At 52.1% G+C, this 14,463-nt stretch overlaps 7 protein-coding genes across 7 annotated transcripts; 5 read left to right on the forward strand and 2 right to left on the reverse strand.

Annotated features, from left to right (window-relative positions):
- Positions 1–1,120: 1,120 nt before the first annotated feature.
- CTAM01_01079 (4-aminobutyrate aminotransferase) lies at positions 1,121–2,172 on the forward strand (the record flags this gene model as incomplete). The annotated part of the gene is made up of 2 exons (XM_060517123.1): positions 1,121–1,317; positions 1,449–2,172. The coding sequence occupies 2 exons, from the start codon at positions 1,121–1,123 to the stop codon at positions 2,170–2,172; spliced, it is 921 nt and encodes a 306-aa protein (XP_060388585.1).
- A 595-nt stretch (positions 2,173–2,767) lies between these two features.
- Positions 2,768–4,079, forward strand: CTAM01_01080 (nucleoside-diphosphate-sugar epimerase; the record flags this gene model as incomplete). The annotated part of the gene is made up of 4 exons (XM_060517124.1): positions 2,768–2,784; positions 2,851–3,056; positions 3,118–3,198; positions 3,274–4,079. 4 exons carry the CDS (start codon positions 2,768–2,770, stop codon positions 4,077–4,079), a joined length of 1,110 nt encoding a protein of 369 aa, XP_060388586.1.
- An 870-nt stretch (positions 4,080–4,949) lies between these two features.
- CTAM01_01081 (aldehyde dehydrogenase) lies at positions 4,950–6,663 on the forward strand (the record flags this gene model as incomplete). The annotated part of the gene is made up of 4 exons (XM_060517125.1): positions 4,950–5,077; positions 5,149–5,348; positions 5,426–5,618; positions 5,682–6,663. 4 exons carry the CDS (start codon positions 4,950–4,952, stop codon positions 6,661–6,663), a joined length of 1,503 nt encoding a protein of 500 aa, XP_060388587.1.
- A 303-nt stretch (positions 6,664–6,966) lies between these two features.
- Positions 6,967–7,830, forward strand: CTAM01_01082 (DJ-1/PfpI family protein; the record flags this gene model as incomplete). Its single annotated transcript, XM_060517126.1, has 2 exons — positions 6,967–7,105; positions 7,184–7,830. 2 exons carry the CDS (start codon positions 6,967–6,969, stop codon positions 7,828–7,830), a joined length of 786 nt encoding a protein of 261 aa, XP_060388588.1.
- Positions 7,831–7,998: 168 nt separating this feature from the next.
- CTAM01_01083 (amidohydrolase ytcJ-like protein) lies at positions 7,999–9,814 on the reverse strand (the record flags this gene model as incomplete). The annotated part of the gene is made up of 2 exons (XM_060517127.1): positions 7,999–9,714; positions 9,794–9,814. 2 exons carry the CDS (start codon positions 9,812–9,814, stop codon positions 7,999–8,001), a joined length of 1,737 nt encoding a protein of 578 aa, XP_060388589.1.
- Positions 9,815–10,710: 896 nt separating this feature from the next.
- CTAM01_01084 (uncharacterized protein) lies at positions 10,711–11,503 on the forward strand (the record flags this gene model as incomplete). The annotated part of the gene is made up of 3 exons (XM_060517128.1): positions 10,711–10,757; positions 10,821–10,841; positions 10,891–11,503. 3 exons carry the CDS (start codon positions 10,711–10,713, stop codon positions 11,501–11,503), a joined length of 681 nt encoding a protein of 226 aa, XP_060388590.1.
- Positions 11,504–11,602: 99 nt separating this feature from the next.
- CTAM01_01085 (glutamine synthetase) lies at positions 11,603–14,268 on the reverse strand (the record flags this gene model as incomplete). Its single annotated transcript, XM_060517129.1, has 2 exons — positions 11,603–13,087; positions 13,141–14,268. 2 exons carry the CDS (start codon positions 14,266–14,268, stop codon positions 11,603–11,605), a joined length of 2,613 nt encoding a protein of 870 aa, XP_060388591.1.
- Between the last annotated feature and the right edge of the window lie 195 nt (positions 14,269–14,463).

A 14,463-nucleotide genomic window follows, 5' to 3' on the forward strand; every position in this document is an offset into this window, starting at 1 on the left:
TCCCGATGGGCTGTTTCTCTCGTGCTCTTGCGTGACTTAAAGAGAAGCCGAAAAGAGACACGAGACGTGTTCGCCGTTACGTATGCATCGATATCGGCGGGATAGCTTTGGTCAGCTGGGCGATAGGGATGTGGTTCATCATGCGTGGACAGTTCGGCGTCGTTATCCGTAGATGCCAAGTGTAGTCAGTCTTTGTTCGTGCCAAAATCATCTGGGAAGGTTTCCGCGACGTGAATCGGTACGTATCGACGCTAACGGGGTGGAGACTCCAGGGCCGATAGAAGGCCGGTCGATCCCGCTAGGATAATGCCGGATCAGTCACGAATATGAATCTCGAGTTTTAGTTATGGCCTTTCCTTCCCAGCATCCGCAGACATATGACGGCGAGAAGGGAAGAGATGGGGATCTGACTGTAGTGTGATTGGATGTGTCGTGCTGTCTGAACACTGTGATGGGAATGCCTTCGCGAGAACCTAGGTGGTCCGTGGCACATGCGTGTAAGTCGAGTGTCAGAACTGTACCTCGAAATCAAACCAAGTATTGCATCATCAATCTCCCTCTCGAAAAAAATCGCAGTACATGCGAAATAACTGACACAAAGTCGCAATGGCATTCAGGCACCCTGGATCACTTACACTAGCCGCTATATTCCGACAGTGGCCTCGAGTTGTGGCTGGCGTGCGGACATTCTCGGCTACATCAAGCAACCGCGCAGCTGCCATCTTCTCGAACGAGCCTTGCAGGCCAAGGATAATGACATCCTCACTTCCCAGACCTAAAGTAAAGGGCGGTCTCGCAGAGTTGGAGGAAGTTTTTGATACCAGAAGTGCGAACATTTCGGTCGACTACCTACAAGAGGTCGACAGGTAACTAGTGAGTCAAATTCGCATGTCGCGCGCCTTATCTGCTTGTCTTTGATGATGATGTGCTTCTGGAGTCTTGTCCATGCTGATGGCAACACATTCTTGGATCTGTATATATTGCGACCATCCTCATTGCCATGGGTAGATCTGAAGAACTAACGAATTACGCGTACTTGATGCATAAATTTGCCTAAATCGCCTCAATTCCTCTCGAAGATAACAATCCAGAAGTCAACCGCGCCTCTGTAAGCCCAGTCATGGTCCGCGCCATCGCCAGCCGGCCAGCACTCGGAAGATTTCCATCGGCAGACTACGCAGACCTCCTCAAGACCGGCACCTTGAAAGCCGCGCCGCAAGGTCTGAATCAAGTCTTCACGGCAACCACAGGATCTGATGCAAACGAGAAAGCGTACAAGGCCGCCTGCATTTGGAAAGGGACCAGGGAACCGCAGCCGTAAGGGTTTCAGCGCCGCTGAGCTGGATGTCGTAGTGCGAAACCAAGCGCCTAGTGCGAAGAAGTCTTCAACGATGTCATTCTTCAAAGGGTTTCCACGGCAGTCTTTCTAGAAGTTTATCCATAACGAGGAGCAAGCCGATTTACCAATTCGATGTGCCGGCTTTCGACTGGCTTGTGGCTCCTCTCCCGCAGTTTCAGTACCCCCTCGACCAATTCGCAACTGAGAATGCTGCTGAGGAGAAGAGGTGCCTTGAGGAAACGGAGCTTGTGCTCGACGAGGCTAACGACACCGTCGCGGCAGTGGTCATTGAACCTGTGCAAGCCGGGGGCAGCGACAATCATGTGTCCCCTGCCTTCTTCCGCGGGCTTCGTGCGCTTAACAAGCGCAAGAGCGTGTTAACGATTGCCGATGAAGTTCAAACAGGAGTAGGTGCAACTGGCAAGTTCTGGGCCCACGAGCACTGGAATCTCCCGTCTCCGCCAGACATGGTCACCTTCTCGAAGACGGTGCAGGCGGCGGGTTTCTCTTCAGCGACGCTGGTCTACGGCCTGACAAGCCGAACCGGCAGCTCAAATACTTGGGTAGGCGATCTCGTGCGTGCGCTACTGTTCAAAGCGATTTATGGAGAGATTGAGAAGCATGGGTTGGTTGAGCAAACGGCGCGGATCGGCAGTCACCTGTACCGAGAGCTGGAGGCGCTGGCGGACAAGTACCCGCAAAACGTATTGAACCCTCGTGGCAAGGATCGCGGAACGTTTATTGCGTGGGACTGTCCGCGAAGGGAGGAGGTTTTGGGCCAGGTCAAATCGAAGGGGGTGAACATGGGTGGCAGCGGCGATGCTGCAATCTGATTACGGCCGATGTTGGTGTTTGAGAGGCATCATGGTAGATTAATACCCGAGGAATCGATAATCTAGGGTACGAATCGAGACTGACCAGTAGCAATCGATAGCCGACATTTTCCTTGACGTCTTGGAAGGGGTATTCAAGCGGCTGTCGTAGGCCCAGCTATTGCCAGGGACACGTCTCGAACATGAATAAAATAATTGATCTATAAGCAAGACTCTCAAAGACCGTTCTCGAAGATAGAATCATACATTAGCACGCCCTTCGGTGGGTCGTCTGTAGTCAAGATAGCATCGCTAATTGGCAATTGGCGTCAATGTTTAAAAAAGCTGGAGTGACGCGATGGAGTAGCGCATTGTGTAATTCGTGGGGCAGCTTGGCAGCTTCACTGCTCTCGTCCACTGGAAGAGATTGGTAATCTGCTCCAAGCTTCAACCCCTGTTTGGAAGGCCAGCGCGAGCAGGTTGCGTGTGGTTTATATACTTCCATGTGATGCCTCCTCAGATCCTCAGGTTATCAATCGCCAATCTCAGCTCTCCACTCGCCTTTAACACTCAATTAGAAAGATTGCAGCGCACAGGATAGCAAAACTCAGACACAATGGTCAACATCTTCCTGTAAGTCAACTGAAGCTCAGTGAAATAAGCCCGTGTAAGTGCTCCGTTCTGACAGAAAGCCTCCAGGACCGGAGCGACGGGCTACATCGGAGGCAGTGTCCTGTCTTTGCTCGCCAAGTCGCACCCCGAGTATGCGGTGAGAGCGCTAGTCCGCGACAGCGCCAAGGGAAAGATTATCACCGGCGCCTTCAGCAAGGTCGAGATCGTAGAGGGTGATCTTGACGATGTTGAGACCATCACTCGGGAAGCTTCCAATGCCGATGTCGTTGTCCGTATGTTTTGGTTCTGCAACATAGCGGCCTCGTGAGCTGAAATCACTAACACAAATGCCAGATCTGGCTGCGTCTGGACATTTGAAGAGTGTTGAGACCATTCACATGGCTTTGTCGTCCAAGTCGGCAGAGCAGAAGTCATGTAAGTCTGCGCTGCCTTTTTTCAGCCAGTTTACACCCGGGAGTCACGATCCATGATGCTAACATCTAAACGCAGCGCACTGGATCCAGATCTCTGGCGCCAGCGCCCTTGCCGCAGCAGAACTCGCCGACAAGTCTCGCAGTCCAGGCTCGGCGAGCGACCTGGTTTTCAACGACCTAACCAGTATCGACGACCTGCGATCGTTCATCCAAAAATACCCGAGCCGTGCCGTCGACAACTACCTCCTCAAAGTCGCCGCCGATGAGCCCAGGGTCAACACGGCACTAGTGTTCCCACCCATCATCTACGGCCGGGGACTCGGCCCTGTCAACCAGCGCAGCGTGCAGATCCCGTCGCTGGCGAAAGCCACGCTGGATCGCGGTCATGGGGTGCAGGTCGGCAAGGGCCTGAGCCGGTGGGGAAATGTGCATGTTGAGGACGTTGCACAGTTGATTGCCCAGCTTGTCGAGCGAGCTACTGAGGCGAAGGGTGAGGCGGAGGTTTGGAACGAGAACGGACTGTATCTCACTGGTGTTGGTGAAATTGTGAGTGAAGATGAATCCGGGCCCTCAACTCCTTGCTTTGCACCAGCTAACAGTATTGATTCACAGTCCTTTGGCGAAATCTCAAAATTGGTTGCCTCCGCTGCTGCTAAGAAGGGTCTCATTTCAAAAGACGAGGTGGAGGAAGTTGGACCCGAAGAAGCGAACAAGGTGCTGCCACACGGAACGGTGTTATTTGGAACAAATGCTCGCAGCGAGGCACTTAGGGCTAAGAAGGTACTGGGTTGGGCGCCGACAGGCGAGAGTTTGGAGGAAGAGATCCCCAAAGCTGTGTCTTGGGAAGCTCCCGAGGTTCAGCACAGTGAGCTTAAGCGATGAACAGTCGATGCGAGGTCGTAGACGGCGGTACATAAACCAAGAATAAAACGAAACTCACATATTAAACAGTCTCAAAGCCGGGTCATCAAGTCAAGATTGGATAGGGTTTTTCATATGCGTTTCAGAGAGAAGTGTTCACAAGCAGGCTTCGGCCCTTTCTGTCAAGCCGGACTTCGCTCACTATCTCAATGCTCCAGTGAGGAATACCTAATTGAAACCTTTGGGGATCGATTCAGCTTCAAATGAGGGACGAGTGCCTAGATTAGGGAGCATGCTCTGTGAATTGCAAGGTGGTGGTGGAGACTCAGCCCCTCATCTCCCCTCACTGCCCCTCGTTTTGATGCGCAGATTCTATGAGGAAGGTCTCCCCGACCATTCGGAGCTTCACTGCTCTGCCATGGTCAACCACAGGTGAGATCCAGTAGGGTCAAACATGCCGAATCGGTACGAAGATCTCAGTCGCTTCGCGGTCCCAACAAGATGAGAGTCTTGAAGGCTTACTCCCGATGAATGTCTTTTGGAAACGCTGTCTCAATCCAGCCATCCCCAATTGCGGGGGAGGGGTAAGTTAGACCCCGCCTGGCAGGCTACGCCGATACTGAACAGATACAGCGTCACAGGCAGATTGAAGCTGTTCGCGTGTCAAGGCCGAATCCGCGGGCGTTTATCAGATGATGGTTCGGAGTGATAACCTATCTCATTAAGCCAAACTACTTACTCAATTGATTCTGCAAACGCCTTCTTGGATACCAAGACTCATCCAAATTCGAGACCTGATTCATAGACGCTGGCCCTCATCACCATTTCAAACCTGCTGATTCAACTTCTGAGAGAAAACAATCCAGTCTCAGTTCACGTTTTGACAACAAGATGGGAGACCTTTCAATTGTATTGACTGCGCCTAACGGCCAGAAGTGGACTCAGCCAACCGGCCTGTTCATCAACAACGAATTCGTTCCCTCATCCTCCGGGCAGACTATTCCTGCTATTGATCCAGCGTGAGCAGTAGACTCAGATAGTTCAAAATGCTTCAAGTAAGATGATTTGCTAATGTCCCGCGGGTTTTCAGGACCGAAGAAGAAATCGCGAGAGTTCATGCAGCCACCGAAGACGATGTCGACAAGGCCGTTAAGGCCGCCGCTGCGGCGCTGAAGGCGCCCTCCTGGAAGGCGCTGTCGGCTTCAGACAGAGGCATACTCATGGCCCGTCTTGCGGACCTAATGGAGTCGAATAAGGAATTGCTCGCAACCATTGACGCTTGGGATAACGGTAAGAAATCCTCAAAATCCTACTCAGCCTCAAGACAACACCTGCTCGAGTCCAATTCTGACGACGTAATTACGCAGGCAAGACATACCAAGAGGCATTGACAAACGACATGGTCGAAGCCGTCGGAGTTATCCGCTACTACAGCGGTTGGTGCGACAAGATCTTTGGCCAGACGATCAGCCTGCCAAACAAGTTCGCCTACACTGTCCGCCAGCCCGTTGGGGTTGTAGGTCAAATCATTCCGTGGAACTATCCCATATCAATGGCAACGTAAGACGCTCTCTGTGACGATAGACTGAGTTGCATTTTGCTGACCCGTCAACCGCAAAACAGATGGAAGCTCGGTCCCGCGCTAGCCTGCGGAAATACCGTTGTTCTGAAGGCCGCTGAACAGACTCCCCTTAGCATTCTGGTCTTTGGTCGCCTCATCAAGGAAGCCGGCTTCCCGCCAGGCGTCGTGAACTTCATCAATGGTCTGGGTAAAGATGCTGGTGCTGCCCTCGTCTCCCATCCCTTGGTTGATAAAGTCGCGTTTACGGGATCAACGGCGACCGCGACCAACATCATGAAGATGGCATCTGCAACACTGAAGAACATCACCCTCGAGACGGGCGGGAAATCGCCGCTGTTGGTCTTCAACGACGCGGATCTCGAGCAGGCTGTTCGGTGGTCACACATGGGCATCATGTCCAACCAAGGGCAAATTTGCACAGCCACGTCACGAATTCTCGTGCAGCAGGATATATACGACAACTTTGTCGCGAGATTTATCGACGAGGTCCACAAGACAAGTAAAGTCGGCAACCAGTGGGATGCCGAAACCTACCAGGGCCCGCAAGTTTCGAAGCAGCAATACGATCGCATCATGTCCTACTTCCAGATCGGCCGTGATGAAGGAGCTACAATCAAGACTGGCGGCGAAAGGCCGACGCATCTGGGCGATAAGGGTTACTATGTTGCGCCGACCGTCTTCACCGACGTCAAGAGCGACATGAAGATATGGCGCGAGGAAATCTTCGGCCCTGTCGTCGTGATCCAAAAGTTTGGCGACGAGGCCGAGGCGGTGTCGATTGCCAATGACAGTGTCTATGGCCTCGGCGCAGCAGTCTTCACGACAAACTTGGAAAAGGCCCATCGCGTGGCTGCTGAGATCGAGGCGGGTATGGTTTGGGTAAATAGCACACAGGACTGTGATCCAAGGGTCCCCTTTGGCGGCGTGAAGCAGAGCGGCATCGGACGGGAGCTTGGTGAGGCGGGGCTTGACGCGTACAGCCAGATTAAGGCGGTTCATGTGAACATGGGCAACAAGCTCTAGATATTAGAAGCATCATCGCATTCAAATGCTTCGGCAGACACCACAACTATTCCTGTGGGATTTCTAAGGAAGATGACGCGATCCAGAAGGGGTCTTTTCCCAGTTACTTTACTAATAATCCCCGCATAATCTCTCCCTCAAAAGTGATCCCTTACGTAAACAATCTTACCGATCTCCGAGCGCGGTCATCGGTCTTCCGCCTACGTAGCTAGAGATAAATGAGCAATGCCTGAATCGCGGGGTCCCAGCGCTGCCCCTCGTTGTTCTGGCGTTTTGATAAACGGTTTTCAACACTGAACAAGCATGTTCACTAGAAGTCGCAACCTTGCTACATCAGTGATCTATAGAAGGCCCTCTACAGCATTCATAACTCCTTCGACTTGCGTCAGAAGGTTCAGCCAAGGCTTTCCAATGGCTCAAGATGGCGAGCGCGCCGCTGATGGTGAGTCGTGAGCATCAGTGAGCCAGTGTCTCACAGAATCGAATGCGTCTTTAGCTACTCTGTTCTGACTCAATCCAGGCAAACCCGTCAACTTTGGCCTCGTACTCTTCCCAGCCTTTCAGTCCCTTGACGTCTTCGGGCCCCTGGACGCCCTCAACATGCTATCAGGCTCATACAAAATGAACCTCTACATCATTGCAGATACCCTAGACCCGGTGCCAACAAGGGTCAAGGACGCCAGCCACATCTCAAACTTCTGCGAGAGCGTCGTCCCAACACACACATTTCAGACCGCCCCGCCCCTTGACGTCCTCATCGTCCCCGGCGGGCAGGGGACTCGGAACCCGGGCATCAGCACCGCAATCGACTTTGTCAAGGAGCGCTTCGACTCGCTGCAGTACTTACTGACCGTCTGTACCGGCGCCGGAGTCGCGGCACGGGCGGGCGTGCTAGATGGGCGGAGGGCGACGACGAATAAGCTCTCGTGGGACCAGACGATTGCGCTGCGGCCGCAGGTTAACTGGATTCACAAGGCAAGGTGGGTGCAGGATGGGAATGTGTGGACGTCTTCGGGCATTAGTGCAGGCATCGATCTGGCATTTGCGTGGATCGGAGCCGTGTATGGGAAGGATGTTGCGAAGAACATCGCCAACAGAATGGAGTATACGCCTGTTGAGGACCCAAGCTGGGATCCGTTTGCTGACTTATGGGGGTCATCAAAGTAAGGTGTAGAGATATGCGTGGTGTTCATAGATGGGTATTGTGCAGGCCATTTTCAATGGCTCTGATCTCTAGATGTCCTTCATTGTTTTCTCCGCGTTATTGGCGCTGCGTCCATAATCGTCCTGGAGGCCAGTCAAGACCTGGATGGTTTCACAATAAACCGAGGCGATCTAAGACGACACTGGATCCCAGATATCCCAGACTTTCCGGCCGCCAAACCAAGTCTCCTCCACTTGGGCTTGCAACAAGCTCTTCTCATCCCACTCCATATCAACCACAATGAAGTCAGCGCACTTTCCAGCCGCAAGGCTCCCCGTACGTTTCTCATCAAACACACTGCTAGCAGCGCCCCAAGTAGCGGCTGTCATAGACTCACATAGTCCAAGACGGAAGTGCTCGTTGAAAGTCCCAGTGAATTTTGGATCTCTTGCAGACCGTCTCGAAGCCGCAACGTATAAATTCTCCATCGGTGCCCACGGCGAGGTCGGACTATCACTGCCGATAGCCATCAAAGCCCCCGAGTCGGCGAATTCGCGGTAGGCAAATGCTCGATGACAACGATCTTCTCCGATCAGGCGGGGCCATTCAGCGAGGACAGCCGGGTCCGAATGGACTGGTTGGATAGAGGCTGTGAGACCCAACCTGCCTAGGCGAACTGCATCTTCTGGTGACACAAGTTCTAGATGTTCGATGCGGTGGCGGCGGCCGGGGGTGGTGTGCTTCTCAATGGCGTCGATTGCCATTCTAACCGCCGCATCTCCGATGGCGTGCAGTGCGACTTGGAGACCACCATCATTTGCTTCCTTAACAACGGGGTCCAGATACTCCGGTTCCCAGATTGGTGGGGGCTTGCCTGCCGGTGCGTAAGGTTCCGAGAGAAACGCCGTGCAAGCATCGATAATGCCGTCGCATATCACTTTGATACCGACAATACGAAAGTCCGGGCTAGTGGTGAAGTTGTAAACTTGGCTCAGCTCAATGGCGCGACGAACTTGACGGGAGTTGGCATGATGATCCGTTGTTGGCTTGATCAGCCAGTACGCGGCTACATGGATCGGGAAATCTGGCTGGGTATCCCGAATGGTGATGATCGCGTCCCAGGCTTCCTCATCCATTGCCATCTCCACCACGCCGGTATATCCTGCCGCATTATACTCCTTCACCGCAGCGATGATAGCCTTGATACGCTCTTCTTTGGGGGATGAGGAAGCTTGGTACGGCCAGATGATAGACATCATTGCGCCTTCATCGAGAACACCAGATGGCCTCCCATGCTCATCGCGATGGATGCGTCCGCCAGCCGGATCCGGCACGTCGGCGACTCCAAGCTCTTTCAGAGCTGCATGATTACACCAGGATGAATGCAACGAGCTCGCATCGACAAAGATTGGGCGGGGATCAATATCATCGAGTAAAGCGGCCGAGACTCCATTCGGAGTCATCGAGTGCCTCCATCCTTTGCAGAGAATTGTTGGTAGATTCGGGTTTGCCTTGGCGTATGACCTAATGCTGGATCGGATGTCGTCTAACGTTTTGCAAGTTGATAAGTCGAGTTTCCGAAGAGATTGTCCTAATAGGAGGAGGTGCATATGGCCGTCGATGAAGCCGGGAAGGACTGTACGATGCTGCAGGTCATGGACCTTGAACCCCGTTAAGTCTGATGGTTCTATTTCTTTCCGAGTTCCAATAGCTGCAATCTTCTTATCTATCACCAAGAGACTATCGACGAAAGTTGCTTCGGCATTGAGTCCTGTCCCGGCGTTGACGAGGACTCTGCCATTGTGAAAGAATGACCCTGCAAACATTACAATCACACAAGAACTCTTAACCTCAAGTGAATTTTGAGGTAGATTATAGTTGCTAGTATCACTTAACAACAATCGTTGCTGTGAGTTGTGTTAGTGAGACGCTCAAAGGTACTGATGATAACCTACAAAGAGGAAGCTTGAGGCTCCAATCGTTTACTTCTTGTCCGCAAATCTGCATGTAAGTTGTTTTGGTGCAGGTAAAAACTAATTCCGAGTCTCGGCACGTTTTCGGAGCCCTTGCTTATTCTTATAGTCTCAGCTAAGCCTCAGGTGCTCAATACTACTTATCTTGAGTCGCTAATGATTCCGAGAAAAGAACTTGTCAATAGAAATCAAAGTGGGTTTTCGTCATTTAGCGCTCGTCACGACTTTACTTCCCAGTTCACTCAGCTCTCATACCCCATTTTTGCTCCCGAATAGTCAAAAAGCGGGGCAAGACCTCTCCTCGACTTTCCTTCCCAGTCAAACTAGAAGCATCGTTCATAGCGCGGTTAGAGGAAGACCGCGCTCCGTTGGCTTCCGCAATCAGCTTCTTTGCGCTGATTCCCTCAACTCATCATGGCCCTCACTTATCGAGTCGTCGATTGTCGTCGATTGTCCTAGAGATATTTGAGAATAAGTATGGCTTGCTACTTGATAAATCGACCTTCCTTCTACTTTCGTCGGGCTGTCTGAGCCTGCATTTTGAGCAAGAAGGAACAGACGCTTAAGGCCCAATGAGAAGGCGCGATTGAGTCAGAATTGAAACGCATGGAACACCAAGGGGAAGCGAACAACATAGGAGTGGGAAAATGTTGAATGACAAAGGTATCGGTCAAGTCATTTCTAGAAAGATTGCCGTCCAGCCCCAACTTATATGCAATCTCTATGTGACTTCGGTCGATCTCCCGTCCACGTGAACGTGACCTGAGTAAGGAAGAGGAGGTCATAGGTGCGGGGTCGTGACCAACCGATGTTCAAGCAACCGTCATTACGGGCGTCTTCAAGCACACTCTAAGTATCAAAGACAAATTGATTACGAATGTACAAGTAAAAATCACTCTTTACACCGTCGATTCTCCCAACTTTCGAAATATGTATCAGTCACAGATCACATTTACTTTGGATACGGTTTGTCCCTGGTGAGTGTCGACTCCATCACAGTCTGATTTCTTACCATGAGTGAAAGTTGACTTCGGGGAAAGGACCTACATTGCTAAGAAGAGGTATTAAATCACAAACATGGATGCGATTTAGTAATCTGACAGTAGGCAGATTGGCGGAGGCTCTCGACCAAGTCGCAGCTAGCCCCAATGGCAAAGATGTTTCCTTCACCTTGGTCTTCCGTCCGTACCAGCTCTACCCGGACTTCCCTTCAGAGCCGCAGGACAAGCGGCACTGGTACACAACAGCAAAGCATGATGCCTCTGATCAAAAGCAAGAAGTTTTCGAAGCAACAATGGGGGCCCTCGGATCTGCAGCCGGCATCAACTTTTCCTTTGGGGGCACCATGTCCAACACGCTTCCATCGCATCGAATCATCCAGCACTTTCAGGAAGCCAAGAATGCAGAGACTGCAAATCGACTAGTTGACGCGTTGTATAGTCGCTACTTCGAACGCGAGCAAGATCAAAACTCCAAGGACGTGCTGATTGAGGCGTGTGTCGAGGCCGGTATCCCGGAGACGGAGGCGAAGGCGGTTGTGGACGATGAAAGTGAAGGGAAGATGGAAACGAGAAACATGATCCGGATGGCCGCCATGGATGGCGTTGATTCGGTACCGTATATCATGTTTGAGGGCCGTCGGAGGGATCTCACTCTCATCGGGGCCAAGGAGGTTGATGAGTATGTCAAGGCTTTGCAGACCATCATCAAAGAGAGCAAGTAACGAAGTATACTTAGTATTTTTGTTTCATTCAAAATGTATAGGTAGGCACCCAGATAAGATAATTTTGGTCATCGGCTCCTGTTTGGTCGAGAAGTTGTCCTAGTATCGCTCCAAGATCCACTGACGGCGGTCATCACTACTAATAGCCTCCAGGTTCTTCATTTCCTCCTCCTTAACTGTGATGTATCTCTCTATCAAGTCCTCACCAAGCAGCTCGTTCATGACATCGTCCGCGCGGAGAGCTTTGAGCGCCTCTGGCAGACCTGAGGGAAGCATCTGCTCGACGCCCAGCTCCTTCCGGTCATTCGGCGTCAAAGACGCAGGGTCAACCTCGCAATCGCCCCAGGTCATCTTCTCGCCTTCGATGACACCGTGTGTGCCTGCGCCCAGGAGTGCAGCGAGTGCGAGGTACGGATTTGCGATGCCGTCCATGCACTTAACCTCCCAATGGCTGTTCTCAATCTTGCGCAGCGGCGTCTCTCTGTTCTGGGTGCCCCACGTAACCCAACGACCCCCGGCCCAGCAGCCATCTTGGACTCTCTCGTAGCTGACAGGGTTGCTGTATGTGAAGGCCGTGATCGCGCGAAGGTGCCTCAAGATCCCGGCATAAAATGGGTTGTACGTCTCTGGCTTTGAGCCTGCAGCGGAGTTGATTGACATGTGCACATGGGCTGCGGTGCCGCAAGCTGTCGGATATGGTTTGGGGTGAAGAGTCATCCTGTAGCCTTCTGCGGCAGCGATGCTTGAGATGACTTCACGGACGTAAAGCAATGTGTCGACTGCTTCGAGGGGAGGTGCCTGGGGAAGGATGACTTCGAACTGGCCGGCCGCACTCTCAGGGTGCACTTGTTCGATGTAGATGCCGTCTGCGTCTAGCTCGGCCACAGCCTTCTCAATGACTTTGGCGAAGACAGGGTGATCCATCATGCGGGAGGTAGACCATGCGTGACCGTCATTGCTTAGAGTTTTGTACTTTTCGAAAGAGTTATCCACGCGCTCGAGGAGAACCAGCTCAATCTCAAATCCGAGACTGAAGGTCAACCCATGTCGGGCAGCTATCTCGATCACCCTTTGCAGTAAGGATCGCGGGCAGAAGGTTACAGCAGAGCCGTCATACTCTCTGAAATCGCCAAAGACGCTGATATGACCTTCTCTGGGACCCTCCTGAAGTGAGGTGAAGTCGGGATGTAGACGGTACTCTCCGGTGCCAGATGCCCCTGGGACCACGTGGTCGTTCTGCAACAGTCCGAGACTTGCTTTTGTGATACTAATGGAGAAGTCACCGTCTTCGTTCATTACAGAGAGAACTTTGCGCATTGGTATTGCGCGAACTCGTGGTGTTGCTGTCAGGTCATTCCAGTAGATGCGCAGGTATTGAGGTGGCTTTTTTCCATCCAGGAAAGCTTCGAGGATGTCAAGATCGCTTCGTCCTGACAGTCTTCTCGGGTTCGAAATTGTTTCATCGAAGCTGAACTCTAGTCCGAGATGGTACACACGGTTGGAGTTGTTGAAGAGGATGTCTTTGACGAGTTGAGTTGCTTCCCGCCAGGTCATGTGTCCCTTGCGAGAATATTCAGACAAGACCTGGATCATGTCAGCCTGGACGGAAAGAAGAAGCGGCGTATCATATTATTGACCTTTTCCAAGACCTCCCGCACTTGAAGGACGGCGAGAAGGTAAGTTTCTGGGAACCAATGCCCATCAGTGCTCCACAATATCTTAGACCAGGGACACAACTCTAGGACCTGCCGCACGGCAGTTTCCTGGCCATCTCTGCTCAGGAACGGAAATATCTCGCCAATATCAGTGTAGACATTGGCATACACAGACGCCAAGTATCCGGCCTCTCTCATGAAGGGATAGCTAGCATGCAGGAGTACGATGGGAACTGTGGGATACTGGCGAATGAAGTCCTGTAGATGTGATGGGGAAGCGGAAGTGAGAGTGATGTCGTTGTCGCCGAGGCCAGTGTGAAATTGAATTGGCTTCTTGCCAGAGCCTGAAGCATTCCTGATGAGACAAGCCAATCTGTGCACCAGGTACTCATTAAGCCCACGGTGATTGACGCGTGTGAATGCCTTGTCAGTGCCTTTAGTATGAGTCTCATGGATCTCCTCAAATACCTTGCGAGCCGCAGCAGCGTCAGGTCTCCTGGGAATACCCAAGCCAGTGCGGTAGCAAATCACGGACTTGAAGCCAACGACTTCCGGATCGGCTATGGCCTCCACAATACTGTGATCGAACGCTTTCAATGCCTTTTCAAACACAGACCCGGCGTCTTTGGCTGTTCTTGGAGCATGCTCATCCGTGGGGAGATGGTTATTGATAATGTCTGCCGCAATCTTCTCGATGCGCACAATCCTCTTAGCGGGGCTGCGTGTAAGGTCGCTGAAGTACGTGTAAGGATAGACCGCATTCTCGCCATCTAAACCATCATCGACCAAAACTGATTCAATTCCATTAAGGCATTCCGAGACCCAGGCATCATAATCCTCGATGCGTTTCGCCTCAATAGCATTCACAACGGCTTCCCAGCTCGGCTCGCATCGAAGGATCTTGGAGAGCTGTTTGACGGCGCGCAAATGGGCCAAACTGGTCAGTGAGGCGTGGATTGCATCGCCGTGAGCTTCAGTGGTGATTGATAGAAGAGGGTAGCGGCCAATTGCATCGAGATCTAGAAGAGGATGCGCATGGTTGTCGATGATGGGCGTCGTCTGAATGGTGTGGGTGAGGAGTGCCTGACCAGTAAGCTTCGCGGGATCCATCTTCGCGGAGAAAGACCACCAGAGAGGTCAGGATTATAGCTTAGGTTGAAAAGGAATTATGACAGCCTTTCAACCGCAAGTTGATGGATTTAGTCCCCAAACGAGATGGCTTTCGGCCTGGTAATTTGGTTGCGTAGATGTGAAGATGCAGCTGGCGGAAAAGGGAGGGAGGGGTAGGTAGGTGATCAGGCTGTG

The sequence above is a fragment of the Colletotrichum tamarilloi genome (genome assembly GCF_030869305.1).
Source record: "Colletotrichum tamarilloi strain Tom-12 chromosome Unknown Scaffold_2.1, whole genome shotgun sequence".
Taxonomy (NCBI): Eukaryota; Fungi; Ascomycota; class Sordariomycetes; order Glomerellales; family Glomerellaceae; genus Colletotrichum; species Colletotrichum tamarilloi.